Source organism: Zootoca vivipara, chromosome 7 (genome assembly GCF_963506605.1).
Source record: "Zootoca vivipara chromosome 7, rZooViv1.1, whole genome shotgun sequence".
NCBI lineage: Eukaryota > Metazoa > Chordata > Lepidosauria > Squamata > Lacertidae > Zootoca > Zootoca vivipara.
Window position 1 is genome coordinate 40,380,211 of NC_083282.1, and position 20,620 is coordinate 40,400,830.

At 39.8% G+C, this 20,620-nt stretch overlaps 1 protein-coding gene across 6 annotated transcripts in view; it reads right to left on the bottom strand.

The window, feature by feature from the left end:
* Positions 1 to 20,620, bottom strand: part of ZFYVE9 (zinc finger FYVE-type containing 9) — a 47,882-nt gene that overhangs the window by 12,593 nt on the left and 14,669 nt on the right. For 3 of the 6 annotated variants that reach the window (XM_035124165.2, XM_035124161.2, XM_035124162.2), the window contains 8 exons: positions 19,763 to 19,867; positions 12,394 to 14,465; positions 8,675 to 8,774; positions 6,122 to 6,298; positions 4,255 to 4,424; positions 3,924 to 4,047; positions 1,752 to 1,874; positions 111 to 266 (listed from right to left, as the gene is read on the bottom strand). In XM_035124165.2, the coding sequence (XP_034980056.2) occupies positions 111 to 266; positions 1,752 to 1,874; positions 3,924 to 4,047; positions 4,255 to 4,424; positions 6,122 to 6,298; positions 8,675 to 8,774; positions 12,394 to 14,465; positions 19,763 to 19,832 (2,992 nt within the window). In that variant the 5' untranslated portion in view covers positions 19,833 to 19,867. The other 3 variants (XM_035124169.2, XM_035124167.2, XM_035124168.2) reach the window with 2 other exon arrangements.

The following is a 20,620-nucleotide window of genomic DNA, read 5'->3' on the forward strand; positions in this document are numbered from 1 at the left end:
ATTTTATAAAAGAATCTAGAAGGCACAGCTATACAATTGTGATGACTTATTAATTCAAGTAACCTAGCTGTCAGCAGTCATCACAATTTTCAAATAGGCAGTTCTCTCACCTGCCAAAGCATCTCTATAAAGCTGCACAAAGTGGTTGAAAATATCCTTGGGCAAACACTTCTCATCAGGTAAACACTGGAGAAGAATTACTATTTCCGACTGGCCTACAGCATGCATTCCTTTTGTAGTGAAGCACCAGCACTTCCTGTTCACATCTGTAGAAGAGAAAGCACAATGAGGGTTTGTAAAAATGAACATATGGAGTAAATGCAAAATTAATGCAGACATTACTGAATGCTGCTTATTTGCCAAGGCCAATAGAGCTCTCTGATTGAGGATCTCATTTATTAAAAACAAAACCAAATACCAATTTTTGTAAGATAACTAATAGCGGTCATGTATGGGTTGTGTGTAGATTTGAGACCACAGCACTGGGTGAATCAGGGTTTGACCCTTCTTGCAATTTGACCCTTCTTGCAATATCACTTCCTCAATTAAAATCCTTCCCAAGCTATTCACCCTCCAGGTTAAAAGTCTTAGTTACTATAAGGTTGCATTTCTGACCCAATATGGCAATCTCTGCATTTGCTATTCTTTAGATTTTAAGTCTCTCCTCTCAGCACAGCACTGCAATGGGGAGGAATCCCTCAAATTGTCAGGATTATGGCTTGTGTCTGCCATTGTGCGTCTGTGTGCCTGCCTGCCTGCCTGTATGTTCACAGGCTAGGTCGGAGGAGGGGCACAAAGCTAGGGAACACCAAAGTTCATTTTGACCACACCCTCAACTGACATGAAGCCCTTAGAGTTAGACCAAATAAGGTCAGCTATCCCTAGTTTAACCACATAGGTTAAACTAGGCATTCATCTAAGCTGCTAGCGCCAGTGTGGTGTAGTGGTTAAGAGCGGTAGACTCGTAATCTGGTGAACTGGGTTCGTATCCCTGCTCCTCTACATGCAGCTGCTGGGTGACCTTGGGCTAGTCACACTTCTCTGAAGTCTCTCAGTCTCATTCACCTCACAGAGTGTTTGTTGTGGGAGGAGGAAGGGAAAGGAGATTGTTATTCGCTTTGAGACTCCTTAGGGCAGTGATAAAGCGGGATATCAAATCCAAACTCTTCTTCTAGGTACCTTGGGCAACAGGGCTTCTCTCCCTCTCCCACCTGTACTTCCAAAATCTGCTATGGAAGGTTGGAAGAACCCTCAGAACAGGTTGAGAGAACAAATGGGAAGAAGAGAGCAAGGAAAGTCCCACTGCATGAGTAGACCTTGTTCCCTGTAGGTGTACCCCTCTTAGTGTTATGTTGAATTACACCCATACCAGGGTAGATAATCTTAAATCCTGGATATTCTGAACTGCATCTTGTTATGCTCATAGGAAGTATGATTTTATAAACCCCATCATTCAGAGTACTGAAGTTCCACTGTAATATCATGCTGCTATTGAATCAAGAAATCAGCAGCAGCAAAACTAGCACACCTTTTAAATATTTGAATTCATATATTGGGTCTCAGAAAAAAATATCCTGGACTTTGGCACATAATCACTTCCAAGACACAGACCAGAAAGACAATTCACTACTGTTACTTGAGGGTAATTTTCTGCAGTGCAAGACGTTTTTCACAGGGAAATGTTTTCTAAAGCAAAGAAATTTGATTCATTGCAAGATCATTTTATCATCATCCAAATAAACTGGACTTACAGTTCACAATTTTAACCATGGACAGCAAATTTGCATTTAAAACAAACACAAGGGGGTCAGGGCCACCATCTTCCAACTGCTGCATCACTGATATATGAGATGGTTTTTCTTCTACAGCATAATCTGAAAGAAAAAATGGTAGCTGTAAAATTATGGCTGTCAAGTGTCCTATGCAATTTGGCAATAGCATACCTCTGATATTTAAGTACTGTGTGGTCTATCATCTTATTCAAATTGATGGGTGGAGGGTTTTTAAAAAATGTGATTCCCCCCCCCCAACATTTCACTGAGTTTAGGTAACATCTGAAAAATGCATGCTATCAGCAATACTTACAACAGTGAAAGTAAATACCTTTACTTTACTGAATACTATTGCCTGGTCTTAAAATGAAATATAGCATTTATTTAACAGACTCATAATAAATACATCTGTAATCTTTATTTGATAGTGCAACAAAAATAGATTTCTACCTTGGGGCTTCTACAAAACAGGCCTCTATGTCAAGCACTGTATATGGCATTAAACATAACCATTATAAACCAGTTTTGGCATCTCAGTCATGTATTGCAAATATATGCAGGCAGACAGCTAACCACCCTCAAAATGATCAAAGGGATCAGTGGGGTTTCCATGGGGAAGACCAGCTTATATATGCTAAGGAAGCCAGGGGGTGCAATATAACTACAGTCGTACCTCGGGTTACAAACACCTCGGTTTGCGAACAGTTCAGGTTACGAACTGCGCAAACCCGGAAGTGTTTTCGCCGCGCTTTGCGCATGCGCAAAATGGCGCTGTGCATCGCGTTCGGTTTACGAACTATTCGGGTTACGAACTGCGATCCGGAACGGATCACGTTCGTAACCCGAGGTATTACTGTACGTGCTTTGCATGTGGACATCCTGTGTGATCCTGTCAATAAAAGTTCAGCCACCCAGTATGAGGGGTAGAATACAGGTTCTCACTCTTCAATCAAAGTCCTTCATTTTCCCCGAAAGGAGCAAATAGGAATCCTTTACTGCCATGGGAGAAATTAAAGGTATGCACACCACTGGGTAAGATATAATTTTTCTCCCTATAACTGCGGACCCTAGCCACTGATCATCAAGTCTTCTTCTATCTGCATAGCCATGGCCTTTCTTCTGTTCCATGCCCATGCTAGAGTATGATGGAATATTGGGAAGTGGCTTATTTGCTTATGTTTACAGTGCCATTATATATTACAATATCCATTAACGAAATCATATTTAAAGGCTATATTTTGAAGCATTCACATAAACACAAATTCATGAATCCCTTCTAGCTTTCCTTTTTAAAAAACTTTATTTGAATATCAGGACTTTTAACAGAATGAAGTGTTTGTCAGGGATAAGATTTACTGCAAAAAATAACTTGGAATATATCCTTAATTTTGAATATATCTGTAGTCGTTGGTTCTTAATTATTAAGCTTGTCAACTGATCAGTTTTAGTTGACTACCTAATTTTTATTTTAAATAATGAAACAAATAGTACTTGCAACTCGGGGTAGTATTTTATGAAGAGTCTTATTTCACAGGCAATCATTTAGTTTTATCTATTGCAAACAAGTAGCTACACATAGATATTATTCTCCACTGCTTCAAATTGCAGAAACTTCATGGCATTGATATGGAAGATGTGAACAAGAAAAATTGGTACTTTCCTAGAAATGAATAGAGTAGAGTAGAATACTTTATTGTCATTGTACATAGTACAACAAAATTGAATGCCATCCCATAAAAAAACAAAATAAAAACACAATTACAGCCACACACACACACACACACACACACACCACAACTCCCAGGGATTCATATTATTTAGTTACAGCATTTAAGCTGGTTATAGCTCTTGGATAGAAACTGTTTTAATCTATGCAACCCCTTCTTCCAATTTCACATGCATCCAAGTTCAACTTTTGAACTCCCATCACTATTCAGTACACCTGAATGATGATATGTACACAGAATCCCCATTTGTGTTAGAGATAACAGATGTTTTATTAAGCCTGACCTTGCCTGTTAATATTCAGCCCACTGACAGACAAGACTATTTGACCTTGATCCAGAAGACTCTGGTTTCAATAAGGACTGCTCTAGGATGGAATATTACTCATTAAACCCCAAAACAGACACACCACAGTTTAATTCTCACCTCCTTTCACCCCAGTAGAAATAAGAATTGGAGGAAGCCCATCTTCTGGAATGAGATTCATCGCACTGCCAACTGGACTTCCAACCTGAGTAATGCTTCTTGAAAATGCAAGTGTGTTTTCAGTCTACAAGAAGCAGTAAACAACAACACTATGTAAATGTATAACTAGACATATTTTAATCTTCATTTTGCAAAACACAAGATACAAAAAACAATCTGTACTATAGGTTCTCGTGTAAAAATACATTGCTAGGGAAGCTACTTATGCCTGTACCCTCTGGCCAAGAGACATGTCCAACATATTACAACAAAAATCAGGGTTTTTCCTCACCTCTACGGGTGAAGTATTGTTGCTCATGGGTTTGCTTGGATCATGTGACACTGCTAGCGCTCCAGGGGAGGTTGTTCCAGCCACTGTCAATTTGGCTGCATCTGCAACTTCCCCATTGGGTAAGATGCCATCAGCAAACCAAACGCGTCTTTGTTCTCTGGGCTGAGCCACTAAGGAAGAGATGGGAACAACTCATCAAAAGAAATGCATGCATGAAAAGAGAAGTGAAGCTAGCTGGTTTTAACTGTGATACAGAAATACACTGAAACACAAACTAAAAAACAGCAGCGGTAGGGATTTCGAATATTTCCAAGGCCACAACCAAAAGAAGAAGAATCCGATTTTGGTTCAACAGTTTCCATAGTGGTTGTTTTTTAAGGCAGCTTGTCTTTTCATCAGCAGTTGAATATTTTTTTAAAAAAAAAGAACATTGTAAATAGTAAGTTTATCTTTAGTGATAACCAAATTAATATTCAATCATTTAGATCTAAGCATCTTGATCATATAGTTAATCTCTAAACTGAATAAATACCTCCACCAGATACATTGAGTTAAGGAGGCTTTCCTATGCAAATAAAGAACCAGTTTGAGCAGTTCTCAAACACTAACATTTACACAGGTAGGTATAGGCATTTCATTTTCACTTGATGAAAATAAACTGCTTTAGAGTGCTGAGTAACTATCAGACCATACTTCTTCTCATATGGGTGTTTCATATACCCACTTGCCTTTGAGTAAATCCCATTGAATTCATTGGGATTCTACTGTTGTTGTTGTTGTTGTTGTTGTTGTTGTTGTTGTTGTTGTTGTTGTTGTTGTTATTATTATTATTATTTTATTTATACCCCGCCCATCTGGCTGGGTTTCCCCAGCCACTCTGGGTGGCTTCCAACAGAAATATTAAAATACACAAATTTCTTAAAGATTAAAAGCTTCCCTAACTAAATTACACAAACTATCACAGCTGCTGGTCATCTGAAAGACCCTATATGCCAACAATCTCTTTATAGGTAAAAGCAGGTAAGGTTGTAAAATGTATACAGTGCAACAAGCAGATGGTTGAGTGGTCAGATTTGCACCATTGTTTAGCAATTATATGAAGTGCAGTGGTAGCTTGGGTTACAGACACTTCAGGTTACAGACTCCGCTAACCCAGAAATAGTACCTCGGGTTAAGAACTTTGCTTCAGGATGAGAAAAGAAATCGTGTGGCAGCAGCGGGAGGCCCCATTAGCTAAAGTGGTGCCTCAGGTTAGGAACAGTTTCAGGTTAAGAATGGATCTCCAGAACGAATTAAGTTCTTAACCCGAGGTACCACTGTAGTATCAAAGGGAAACTTGATATATACCACTGACTTAGATGTCTTTTATTCAAGTCACTTGGGCAGGAAAAATTGCTACAGCAGAAACAACAAATGAAGTTCAGGCTCTGCAAATAGTTTTTCCTTATGTGTGCATGTCACTTCTTTGGATTGCAGCCCACGTAAATAATACTAATCAGCATTAACACTAATCAGCATTTTGATAACACACTCAGAAGTACTCTGTATGATGGCAGAGGTCATCATACAGGGTGACCAAAGCAGTTTCTGTGCCAAAACTGGGCTTAAACCTCGACTGAAATGGATCCAGAAAATCAGTTTCTTCCAAAAGTGCCTGGATCTGGTCTACAACCACTTGCTCCAGAACCTTGCTCAAGAAAGGGAGATTAGCAACTGGCTGCTAGTTAGTTAGGTTTTCCGAATCCAAGGAAGGTTTTTTAAGGAGTGGTTTCATCACGGCCTCCTTCAAACAGGCAGGGACCACCCCCTCTCATAAAGAGGGGGAGTAGGGAGATGGAATCTAAGCAGAAGAAAAGAAGATCCCTACCTTCTGCACCTGGATGCTTTAGGACTCCCACAGGTACCATAACAGTAGGTGGTGGAGAGTTCAGAGCTCCAGAAGCCTGTGCTTGCTGTAAGGGAGGAATGGTAGAACAGTACTCAGCAGGATTATTAGGATTAGGGCTCTGGCTTGAGGCACTCATCATGTTCTCCCAGGCTTGTGCTAAGGAAACACAAAACACACAAAAAGGCAATCAGTACACCAGAAAAATCATGAAATCACTGCAATTCTAAGATTTGCGATATATCAGATTAATGGCTCTTTTCCTTCATCAGAAAATATATTTATGCAACTAGAATTCCTGAACCTACCCAGGTATGGTCTAAACATCTGCCGCTGCTCCCTAAGATGAAGTAACAACCTGAAGGAGGCAATGTAGACAGCTCTGCCATTTTTTAAAATATTTCATGCTCACATATTTCATGCTCACATCCATACTTGTTTTTTTCATCAGCAATACTGGGACAGGGCTGCTCCTTGGATGCCCTCTCTCTGGATGATTGGCAGAGATAGTGGAGCTGTCTACTTATGCCGATAGCCCAGTACCCCATGCTCAGGAAAGCACAGAACTGGATTATAACTTTAACAAAGCCAAAAAGCAAAAACAAAGATGAATCTCAAAATATTAGACCAAATCCACTGAATAGTTGGCACCTTTAGCATCAAATGTTGTGTAACTGAAAAATATGATTGAAATTATTAATACTGGAAAAATATTTTTACTACAAAATACTGACTCAGCCTAGAGCTTCAAAGAATACTTAAAAGAAGGTGGCATGTTCAAGAGTCTGGTCTTATCTCCTCTTGGGCCTCTGTGGTATGAAAAAAATGTAACCACTGTAAAAGGGATTCCCATCCAACTTTCCTTTACAATCTTTATGAATTAAAACAAAAATCGTCTGGCAATGATTTTTTTAAAAAATAGGAATGTGTCTGGAACTGTAAATAGATGGGCACCAAAACACAAACACCACACTTCTCTATTCCACCCCATCCACTTCAACATTCCCACAAGTCAGTCACCAATTGGACAATCACTACTTCAGCCTCTTGAAGCAAAGAACGATGAAGGACTTGTTGTACTGTACCCAAATACACCAAAGTAACTGACAACCAACCAACAGGAAAGTAGTAGCATCACCTACCACTGCAACTTCATAGAACATAGGTGCAGCTTGGTTCCAGGCACAGAAATACATGCACCTACAGGCAATGTGGGTCCTCTTATAAATACTTTTTCTTTCCCATCACTAATGAGTAATGGAAAGGAAAGGCTTCTGAAGGGAAATTGCAGCTCAATTAATTTTATTAGACCTTGTTAACAAAAGACGTTCAGATACAAATGAACCTATATCAGGTTCCAACCTTGTACAAGCACAACCCAAAAGTATTATCCATTAACCGAATGGATTAATTAACCTTTGTTACAAAAGCAAGGGTGTTTAACAAAATACATTCAGGGCATCCTTAAGAAGGGCTTAGGTCAGTGGTAAAGCATCTGCCCTGTAAGCGGAAGGTTCCGGGTTCGATCATTGCCCTCTCCAAGAAGGACTGGAAATGTCACCTGCCTGAAGGCCTGCAGAGCTGCTGCTACTCAATGCAGATGACACTGTGCGTGATGGACCACTTGTCTAACTTGAAATAAAGCAGCTTCCTATGCAACTCCCCCCTCTTCTCAGAAAATAATATTTCTTGTCCTCAAAAATCAATGTCACTTTAGTCACTACTTTTTAATTCATAGTTGCAATAAACCCACCATTTCCTGTCACATTTCTATCAGCCTATAGGGAGAGATGTTAATATTTAATGCTTTAAATAGCACTGCACTTAAACTGCGGTAGCTCATTGTCAAAACGCAGTACAAATTTTAACAACATAATTCTTAGAATCCTTTTGAGACAGATAAGAAGTGACATTTCTGCGCTTATATGCTCAGCTTTTTAGGCCAGGCATCTTTTCAGGCACCAAAAATGTAATGTACGAGGCACAAAATGTCTGGAGCTACTGTCAAGATCACTGCCTTACATAAATCACTTGCAAGCGTTTATTCCCTCTCATCTTCTAAGTCCTGAAAGCAATATTTATTGTCTTTTTGTGTGCTCAAAAGGAGTTTCCACAACCAGTAACAGTTTTGGGACAGAAGATTAAATTGCAACACACCGTACACCTACCTCTACTTGTATAGGAGGTGCACGGATTTCTACCTGGAAAAGTGAGTTCAAATCATCTGACACTATTTAAACCTCTGATGGGATCCAGATCAAATTCCATGCACAAACATTGAGCTTACCTAGTTTTCTTCTATAAATCAGGAATTGTGGAAACAGGTTAGTTTTGAAATAGCTCATGAGTACAGATAGGCTTTAGATTGGAACAGTTATCACTGTTCCATATTAAATAATTATCCATATTAAAATAATTTCCAGTGGGGAAACAAAATGCACTAGGCCACATTATTGATCCCACTCATGTACATGGATGGTTCTGTACAGCACAATGTTAGTGGAACTTACATTTGGTTCCTACCCTGTTACTTACCATTCATTAGGACCGAATGGCAAATTACACACACTCTGGCTTCCTTTCTGTCCATATATAACAGTTTGCATTTTAGACTGCAGCAGGCTGCACAGAAGACCTTAAGTAAAATAGGAAAAATATATTCAGTCACTTAGCACTCCTTTATGACTACAAGTTTTCAGATTGAATTCCTTACTTATATAGCCAACAATCACCAGGAAAAGTGCTAGAATGCCCCCCATAAAACCCACCAACAACAACAACAATCCATAACAACCTTAGTACAATAATCCTGTCTTGTAATGAGTTATGGGATTTATATTGATCAGACAGAATATAACATAATGGGATATAATAAAACTATAGGCACCCATTACACATTATTTGATTATGCTGAAAACAGGAAATGTCTGAGTTAATATTGTGGTATGCAGGTGATCATCCTGTGCAGAATATTAAAAACTTACACTCTTTATAACCTTGGCCACTTTCCCACGTCAAAAAATTAAGCCATTAGAGGTCTGAACACACTTGCCCTCAACTCTCTTGCCCTCAACAGTTAGCCAGTCAACATTTACAGCCTCATAGCTGCCAAGCTTTATTTCACCTTTATCAAACAGCAAATATACTCAAGCATAGTCGAAATGCACCAAAAATAGCTCCTGGTTTTAATTCAGGAAGTAAGGCTGGTTTTCTCCTATTAGTTATCGCCTTTGTCCTATTAGTTATTAGTTATAGTTATCGCCGCCTTATATTGCACAGATGATAGCATTTCAATTTCTGATGAGCTTCTTGTACTCTTTCCTTCCTGTGATCTAACAATATACCAGTATATTTAATGAAAAATTAAACAGCAGCTCAACTTTGAATGAAATTTTCCACAAACCAAAAAAAAAAAAAAAATACAATATTTTATTTTTCTACACTCAGAGAGGGGTTGTTGCTGGAAAATTCAACTCAACAGCAGACCAGGATAGCAACTTAAACTTATGAAAAAAATCAGTGCCCTAAGCTGGGAAACGAAATATTAACTTTTCATTCAGAATTTACTGTTCCAAGCTTCCCAACTACATTAACCAAACCAAATATTTAACAACAATCCTTATACAGAAATGAAAGCTTTAGATTAATTGCTGAAAATTCTTGTAACATGTATGGAAGATGTCTCTTTCCTCAGTATCTCATGGGAAAAGAAAAATACAAACTGGCCTAATCTCTACAGAGGATGTCCCCAAATCAGTTGTTATATCTTTTTTTAACCCATGTTTAGGACAATCTTTGCTAAAGTCGAATTCAGTAAGGTGCAAGCTCTTATGTTACTTATTCACTGGGGGGGAAAGAGTACCACACTGAATACAGTAATGCTTATTCAAACAAGGTCAAGGTCAATGAAAAATCTGCTGCCCAGAGGAAATGGACTGTAAATAAAGCAATGCCAAAACGCTTCATGTAAAGGAAAACATCAGCATAGTGTTGGGTATTATAGCAATTATTGCCCATACCAGTTTGTGCATCGGCATGAAATATTAAGGGAGAGAGAGGTTCTTAGACAGCAAGAAACTACAGTGGTGTTATCAGGACAGTGACATGCAATCCCACTTTCAATACTGTTTGTACCTGCAAAGGTTTTGGGGCAGCCATATTTCTTCATTTTCAACCAGTGCATATCCTATAACTGTCTGCTGAAACCCTATTACTTTTTATGCCGCAAATGTTCTGATTTTGTTGCACTATCCCCATTCCCCCCCCCCCCCGGTACAATAATGAGGCAGCACTGGGGCAGCATCACAGAACAAATTTAAGCAAAATAAATCCACCACTTTTGCACTATTATTGTGCCAAGAATATGTTGCGGAATAAACCTGTGATAAACACCAGCCTGAAAGGGCTCTCAGTGCAAAACATGTTTCAAATGGGAAGAAAGAGGTGTCTATTACAGTTAAATGGTTAAAAAAACACACGTTTTACTACAAGCAGGAATCCCACTGAAAGAAAAGCCCCTGTGCTTTCTTTGATAAATAAAATGGGTAATTGCTAAATAAAACTGTGTGTTATTCCATTTCTACAGCACCATGCACAGCTGTGCTGATTGCAGATCTTTTATTCACTTAATTCTACTTTACCTTGTCTTAACTGAGAACAATATTCAAGTCTGTATTTTTATAAGGCCCCAAGATAGCAGGCTTATTTTACATCCAATTTAAAATTAAAGCACAGAAATCCTAAAAGCCACACATTTACTTATTTCTCAGGAATATTTAAAAAACAAAACAATTTTGGTATTTTTTCAGCTGAAAACCGGATAATACCAGGCTTACGAATGACTTTTTGTGTATTTTTTAGCTATCACAACATTCCCTCTCAACCCTAGAGTCTTCTAAGAATTTGGAGTGGTGTTATATTGTAACAGTGATACCACAAATGTATGAAATAACAAGCAAACCAGTTAATTTTTGGTCGATCAAACGGTCAGGGCAGAGATTGCTTAACTGTTTGCAGCAACGGCTTGATAGCATGGCAAGCACCTTTAGAGAATGACACTCTACTTAAAAAGGGAAAGGCAAGTCAGGGAACAGCCACTGCCTGAAGAAACCTCTTTTCCCCTCCCTCTGCTTTCACCCTTTCTGATCTGGAGCAGGAAAGGCCAGCAGAAGGGTTGCCAATTTGGTCTCCATGGCCAGGCTTACCAGCTGCCAAACCACCTCCCAACCTCTCATCATGGACCACCCCAGAGCTTGAAAGCTGGGGTGAAGGTTGGCTGTTTATTTCTCTTCCCAGAATGTGATGCCACACTCACCACAGCAAGAACCGTATAGTGAAAGGTGGTTTACCCAGTGGGGCAGAGCAGCACCCTAGATTCCCATCAGCTGGGCTGCTGCTCCTTACCAGGAAGGGGAAGCCAAGGCATGAGGCATCACAGAAGTTGGTGTGGTGCATTCACAACACTGGCAAAGCCAATCCGGCATTACCACCAGTTGAGTCACACCACACTGACCTCTCCGTCACCTTGCTCCACCACCACCCAGTAAGCTGCAGCAACAACACCTCTGCCAGAAACCTAATGCTGCTGCAGCTCTGCTTCTACCTGTACTTAATCACAAAGTGTGCTGGGGGGGGGGGAGGGACCCCATAAGATTCAAGAAGTCATTTATTTGGGGTGTATACTTGTTTTCTAGCTTGATGCAAAAGTAACAATTAATAATACCTTTAACACTCATGTTATTTTCAGTAGCCATTAAAATAAATAGATATCTAACCTTAATTTGCTAAAAACTACAAAATGCTTATGGGACGCGGGTGGCGCTGTGGTCTAACCACAGAGCCTAGGGCTTGCTGATCAGAAGGTCAGCAGTTCGAATCCCCGCAACAGGGTGAGCTCCCGTTGCTCGGTCCCTGCTCCTCTCAACCTAGCAGTTTGAAAGCACGTCAAAAGTGCAAGTAGATAAATAGGTACCGCTGTGGCAGGAAGGTAAACGGCATTTCCATGTGCTGCTCTGGTTCGCCAGAAGCGGCTTAGTCATGCTGCCCACATGTCTGCGGACAAACACCGGCTCCTCGGCCTATAGAGTGAGAGATGAGTGCTACAACCCCAGAGTCCTCCACGACTGGACCTTACAGTCAGGGGTTCCTTTACCTTTACCTTTTTTACAAAATGCTTAATAAAAATACCCCCCCAAAAAAAAAAAATTCTGTGGCTTCAATCATTTGTGAAAATATTTCATTAAATATAAACGTACCTTTCCACAGGCTCTGCAATGGTGTCGCCTTTTAGTGAATGTAAATCTGGCCTCACATTTCATGCAGTTTGGTGCTTGAGAATCTGGAACCCAGACAGGAGCCACTTCGCCCAAAGTAGTAAATGGCTTTCTTGTAGGAACTCCAAACTGGCCAGCTCCAAGATCATTGTCTGGACTATCTGAGGCTGCTGCAAGGCACGAACTACTAGAAACCCCAGACTTAAAATCATCAGAATGCTCCCCGCCAATATCTGTGACTGATGCACTCATTGATGTTTCATCAGAAAATACATTTGCTGCTATGTTTTCACCTACTTTTACTTTTCCAGATACATCATTTTTGTTTTTACTGTTTCCTCCACAGTTTGGGGGAACCAGATCGTTTTGTAAATGGTCCGATAATGGCTTTGGAATTTGTAGTTTAAGATTTGTAGGCTGTTTGGGTCGGGCACCACCAAAAGGAACACTAAGAGGTTGCAGACTGGCTGCTTGTTTTGGTGATGCTTGACTTGTTTCAGATGGTACCTGACTGCAGAGATTATATAAATGTTTTTTTTTAATTTGGTCACCAGTGCAGTTCAAAATGAGCCCACTTCTCTCTGTGGCCTCATTTCCTCTTTGTTCATAAACATTATTGTAACATTCTGATTTGCTCTCCTCTATCTCCTTTTCCTCAGTCACTGAGTCTTCCTTGGAGGGTAAAGTCTTTGGAATATGAGCAAGAATTGGGGTTTGTATTCCATAGGAATCACAATTGAGCAGAGCACTTGATGCCGATGTACTCATGACATCAGTGGGGCTGGAATCTTCAAACTCATCCATATATGCTCCCTTTAAGTCCTGACTTGCTACTGTCATGCCATCGCTGCTATCTCCATTACTACATACTTCCTCCTGCTTTGCCGTATGCAACAGTGTTTCATCCTCCCCAGGTGTTTGCTCATTACTGATCTGATTTTCTTTAGTCAGTTCCCCATTTGCCATCTCCTGAGATTCTGATAAACAAACTGTCGTGCTGAGCAATTCAGTTGAGCTGAGTATTTTTTCATGTTTGTCAGCTTCATTTTCAGCAGCACCAACATCCATAGAGGCCAAATGTCCATCAGAACGTTCACCGTGATTACCACTTTCAAACGTATTTGGCTGACAAGTTGCAGAGACCTCACATATCCCTGACTGAAATGGCTGGGCTGCTGGTTCTGCAACAGAAACCTCTGTGGAGAAACCACCATTACGGGAACTAGGTGAACAGTTTCTAGTCTCCAGCTGAGCAACAGCATCAGTGTCAAAACCCTCACCTGAGGATTTTTGCTGTATTTCAACACTAGGGCCAAGTGGCCTCTGCAATGTAATTACATTCATCCCTGCTGCTGCAGTTTCTGAGAAATGAAGGTCTTTATTTGAATTATCATTCTCCTTTAACCGAGAAGAATATCTACTGGATAAGCAAGCAGAAGCAGCAACACTACAATGGTTGAAAAAATCTTCTTCTGCAGGTAGCTTGTTGGCTTGTACTGCATCTTTTTCAGTATCTGCATCTTTTTCAATGGACCCGTTTATAGTAACATCAATGTGATCAGTTTGTTGGGTTTCATTATCCAGTGTAAAGCTAACAGTATCCATTCTGGGGGAATTGCTGTAATTTCTACAATCTAACAAATCACTTTGCAGTCCTTTTTTGTCACAGTTATGCATGACTGCTACTACAAGAACGTTTTTTTCCTCTGGTTTCTTTTTCCTTCCTTCTTCATCCATCAAATTGTACAGGGCATTTCGATTGCTATTTCTCTTAACTAGCTGATGATCATCTGTTGCTGCCTGATCATCAATCCACATGTTTGGGCTTTCTTGTCTTATATTAATATTTTTTCCATTAGAACAGCAATCTCCTCCTCCTGTTGATGCAGTGGCTAACTGAGACAGGGAGAATGACTTCAACTTTTGCGGACACTCATTAGGAATTGTGGATTCATTCACGTTGGCCAGAGCTGGGTTAAAAGACAGCCGATGAGAAGGAGGATCTAGGATCTTATTCCACTTTGCATCCAACAAAGTAGGTGAAATAGCTTCATCTGAAAAGATAAGTGACTTAAATCAATTTGCAATAAATTCAGCACATGTAGCTTGTGCTTTGCACAAGAAGTTAAAATGTTTGTATATTAAAGGGAAAATACACAATACCGTATTGGCCTGAATATAAGCCTCGCTTTTTTCCCAAATTCTGACCGTGAAAAGTTAAAGTGCGGCTTAAATTTGCAACCTTATAAAAATTGGCTTTTACGATATTGCTGCTGAAATAGACATACGGTAAAATGGAACGGATGTGAGTGCCTGAAGAATTTTAAGGGAGTGGCTTATATTCAGGTATTTTCTTTTTTCCTTTCCCACCTCCCCATGAATTTTAAAGGTGCAACTTATATTCGGGTGCAGCTTATATTCGGGCCAATACGGTACTAATAGAGCCAGCAACTCACACCTAAGCATTGTTTATCAGCAGTTGGAAGGATTGTTTTAATTAGGTCTTACACTATAAACATTCACTCATTTCATTATCATGGTATGTTCCAAAGGACTCCAAGAACTGTAGACCACAGAATTACAGAGTTGGAAGGAACCACAAGAGCCATCTAATCCAACCCCCTGCAGTGCAGCAATCCTTCACCCCTGTGCGGGTACTACATTAGAAGTGTATTGCATAACAACAATTATTATCTTATTTTGCAAGAAGCAATTATAGTTAAACTAGCTTAAACCCAGGGTCAGACTAGATCCCAGTTTGCATGAAAATTACTGTATTTCCATCTTTTGGAATGTGTGCGTTTCTACAGTCACATACTGTATTTTTCTTTCCATAAGACCCACTTTTTTCTCCTAAAAAGTAAGAGTCTGTGCGTCTTATGGAGCGAATGCATGGTCCCTGGAGCCGAATTGCCTAGGGCCTAAAAGCAGATTGTGCTTTTTTTTTTAAAGAAAGAGCTAAAAGCTGACAAGAGGGAATGACTGCGTTGAATGGAACCCGCTCAGCAGCTGATTGCAAGAGATCGGGGAGGGAGATAAGAGAGCTAGCTCCCTTCCCGTCCCCTTGCCTAGGCCTCAGTTGTTGTCTGCAGAGGGAGACATGTAACGGGCTGATTAGATTATCTGTCTGAAAACTGTAGAAATGGGTCCCTTTCCTAGAGAAGCTGCAGAACTGTGAGTTAAACCCCATAAAAACAGGATTTTTTCCCTTTACAAGGGAACTCGGCAACTTTGAGCTGATCCTAAAAAAATAGAGCTTTCCCCCTTTGCAAAAAAGATGTACAACTCTGAGCTGACCCCCCCCCCAAAAAATGGGGCTTTCCCATTTGCAAAAAAGGCTGCACAACTTTGAGCTGATCCTTTAAAAAAATGGAGCTTTCCCCCTTTGCAAAAAAAGCTTCCTCAAATATTTAATGGGGGGCAAAGGCACCTAGGCCTCTAGGAGTTGGCTACTATGCCTAGGACAAGTCAAGAAAGCAAAAAAAAAAATCTTCTCGTTTTCCTCCTCTAAAAACTAGGTGCATCCTATGCTCAGGTGCGTCCCATGGAGCGAAAAATACAATAGGTCTCAGTCTAAATCAGAACCACAGTGTAGGTTGTGGTTTAACACTTTACCTCTTGAAGTTTCCCAATGAAAACCACCCATAAGTTGCTTTTTGCCCTAGAAGAACACACAAATAGGTGTCATATGTTTTTCATTCCAGAGTGAATAGCAGCTTAAGGGAGAAATTTTGTTAGGAAAAAAGCACAGAGACAAAGTATTAAAATATTCCTTACCCTGTGCTGGAGACCCAATGCAGATTAGGTACTCCCACAACTGCTATTTTTTAAATCAAATTCAAAAAGATGAAAATGCAGTCACACATTTCTCTAGATTATTAGTTTGGCTCCCAAGTTAGATTTCTGGTTTTGATTAGTCTCTAAGGCCTAGAACAGAAATATTTCTTTTATAATACACATTTTATGGGAATACGTAATCTTAACATCTTGATTGATATATTTAGCTGCAAACCAGAGGAAGTACAAAACAACAGCATTAATTAAGACAAACTTGTAAAACCCAAACAAGAACGGACATCATATAAGTTATTCAAAGAAGCTAGGAACAATATAGCACAGCAAACTGAACTGAATGTCAATTTTGGAGACTCAAAAGCACATTGAAATTCCTGTTTAATCTTAAAGCTAATTGGGTGACCCTGGGCAAGACATCATCTTGCAGCTTTAGCCAACTTCACAGAATTATCGTAAGCATAAATGAGATTAAAATAATTGCAAATAGCTTCTTATACTTAAGTGTTTTACATAACCATATAGCTTAGGAACACTGCGGAAACACTGGAATAAACTGCTTTATACATTCTCCAGTTGCCAAAATCAAAACAGAGATCATGTAAAATTAAATAAATGCATGTTTGTTCCACATATAATTGGGGGGGGGGAGGAATCATATACTGTAATGAAAATGTCTGTAAAGGGCCCAAGCACAGAAAGTCCATTAGTTAGTATACTGCTGCCAACTGTATACTGTTCTGGGTAAAACTAGACAAAATGAGAAATGCATGGTCCCACTTCACATGTCGGGTTTTTTTTGGGGGGGGGGTGGATAGCAAACATTAAGACGCTCATCAGGACTGGAGCTGCAATGCTTAAAAATTGCCACTGTCACCAATGGCAGTTTCTCTCTCAGGGCAAATAGCAGTGGAGGGTTCACAGAGAGACAGACAGACACACACACACACACACACACCATTTATTTTTTAAAAGCAGGCCACATTAAAGGAGAACATGCATTTCTAATATCATCTAGCTCGGCTGCCAGTTTGCAATCTAAACCATGGCCAAAATATGAATACTTCATCAAAGTGTACCTACTGCCTTTTATACATGCACACAAACATAAACCAATCAAAACTATTTTGGCATTCTTATGGTAACAAATTTGCAGTGCTATACCAGTTTAAGGTGGTGAGTGTTTTAAGAACTCTTCAGCTGCAGTAGTGACTGGGGAGGAAGCAGAGGCCCTTTCTGGGGAGCAAAATCTGTCACTACAGCATTCAGGTGAACTGCCCTGAGATCTGTGGATGAAGGGCAGTCTGCAAATTTAATAAATAAATGAATAATAAATGAAGAGCTGAAACTTCACCCGCTGAAGAACGGCTGGATAAAGAGACAGATTCACCCAATTCAGCCACATGTGGCTGACGATGATATCTTCTTGGCACACAGAGCTCAATGCCAGCAACAGCAAAAGCAAAAACCCTCTCAAAATTCAGTCATCACACTCCCCAAAAGGTGCTGCTTTCTGCCTCTCCAACCATCCTACCTCCTGCACCCACCCTTCAGGCTGCTGCGGTGCTTTCTCAAACAGCCATCCAGGAATCATACCTGCTTTTTGCAAATACATCATTTAGCACCATAAAAAGGAAACCACTCAGGAAAGCAATTAGTCTATGAGTTATACCCACAGACTAAAACCATTTTCGTTTCTCAGAAGAACATTACAGTGTGGATAAGCCCTAAGAAAGCAATTTCTATCAGCCCAACTAATGAATAAATGTTGGCCAAAAAAGGTAACCAAATCACATTAACTCTCAAATAGCACTTTGATTGCTTCTGTAGTTGGAGTCATTAAACACTAAAGGTTGTGTTTTTCCTTATAAAAGCTATTTATTTATTAATGGCATGTGGTGCCACAAGATGACCATTAGCTGTGATGGCTTTAAAAATGGGATTAGACCTTCCATCAATTAGTCTAACAATGCCTATTAGTTATGATGGCTATATGAAGCCTCCATGTCTGGAAGCAGTATACCACATTACTAGGTGTTGGGGAGAAAAAGTGGGAGTAGAAATAGCCTACTTATAATCTCCTCAAAGGCACCTCTTTGGTTTATGTGAGAAACAGGATGCTGAACTTGACAGACCTTTCATCTAATCCAGCCAAGCTCTTTTTGGGTTTGCCTGTTTCCATTGTTACACTTTTCATGCCAGAGAATGCCCTACTTGCACAAACTATACAATGATAAATCCTATCCATGTTATAGCAGGCATTCACAACAGTGGAACAATAAAGTAGCATAATATAGGGGGGAAAGTGACTTAGCTACATACAAATCACATAACAGGGAATACAGCAGTCAGAGACAAACAAACCGCTTGGGGATTTAATTTTATTAATAATAGTAATAGTAATAATAATAATAATAATAATAATTTTTTATTTATACCCCGCCCATCTGGCTGTGTTTCCCCAGCCACTCTGGGCAGCTTCCAACCAAATATTAAAAACAATACAGCATCAAACATTAAAAACTTGTAAAAAAAAATCAAAACATGCTTGATGTTTTAGTATTGTGTGAATTCCATTTTCTCTTCCCCCCTCCTCAATGTACACATTTAGTAATGTAGTTAGTAAGTTAGCAAGCTCTTGTATTCCTAAAACACTTTTTGTACAAGAACAAGCCACACAACCTAGGGAGGAATACACCTACCAAACCCCATTAGAGGAAGGCTTCCACAACAGGGCTTTCCCCTCCCACACATGCAACATCTATAATTTGCTCAAGGGGTTGGGAGAATCCCCCAAAACAGCACACAAGGGATCATTCCATCTGGGAAGCTTGCACAGATGGAACATTTGTAACAGTGCGAAGTTGAATTCCCCCCTAGTTATTTGTGATTACTCAGGGAATTTATTATTATTTTGTAATGTAAATTAAATTAAATGTCAACACAGACAAACTACAAGCTGTAACCAATATTTGTTCTTGGTTTACCACTCATGGTTCATCTGGAGGAGACAGACCATGAGCCTGGGTTCAAATCCAAGGCTAAGCCAAACTATGGCTTAGTCCTGGGTAGCACAGTGGCAGCAGGGCCAGGGGAAAAGGGCAGTGGTCACAATCCCCTGGATCCACACATTTGCCCATTTGTGCTAAGCCACAGTTTATGTTAGCATTATGTACAAATTTTAGCCATCAGTTGGCAGAGTCGAGGTATAGGAAACAGACAATTAATCAGTGTTGTAAAAGCTAGTGAAGACTTGTGGTAACTAGGAGCACACTGAAATGTAACACTGAACTTAGTGTAAAATGGGGGATTGATCTGGGAGTATGTGCATTCTGGGTGGCAAAAGAGCGCATGGAAGCTGATTACTTCTTATGTACAGACAGCTAATTATATGTACTCGCTCTAGCTGCAAGCAATTTTCACCTGTGAATTATATATCTATGCAATTGTGCCAATGTTTGACACCTAATTAATACAGGGATATCATACAAAGAAATACAACCAGAGTCACAGATCCAGATATTAGTTTACATCTCCAGCCCTAACAAAAGTTACTCACCTTCATTTTGTTCAAATTCATCTAAAACCTTATCAAGGTTAAAAGCCTCTGTCTGGAAATAGTTCTCCATTTGTCAGGAAATGCCACCCAGCTCCTTGTCTGAACCTGTCAAGCAGACAGCCAGTTATGAACTTCTAGCAATATTCCAATGTCCCAGCACAAGATTTAGAGAGCTTAAAATTTAAGCTAATTTGACTTTATTTCCTATAAAATCAAAAGCATTTCCCAGTATTACAAAACTGTGATGATGAAACTGTATTGATCCTCCAGTTCCCACTGCCTCATCAATATCAGCCAGATATACAAATAAATTAGAAGCCTTCTAGACTAAGAAGGGACTTAAGGATTTATCTTGGTTTTATCAGTTATTTGCTGCAAGTATTATTATTATTATTATTATTATTATTATTATTATTATTAAAAAACCTAATAAAATCATATTGTTCCTTTTCTTTCTAAAGACAGGAAGGGGAAGGGGAATCCTAACTCACAGATCTAATGGATGGAAGGGGTTAGGGTTGCATGGAGGAGCCCCTCTGATGACAGTGAAGTTCTCTCCATTGGGGAGGGAGGACATTATGTGGGAAAGCTCCATAGGCACAGTTCTATTTTCACTAGCAGTAACCAATGTTAGACCCTGAAACAAGACACTCCAGGGGCAGAGTAGGACTACCCGAGGCAGGATCAGGTCCGCATCCATGCCACTCTGGAACTGGTATACTGTATATAATTTCCCTCTCCATTAGAACCAATGGGGTGATTCTTTCAAAAAAGAAAAGGCTCCCTGGGAGCCAAAAAGAAGACAAGTCTGTCCTTACACCTCCAACCTTGCCAGTGCTAGCCAACATGGGATTAAAA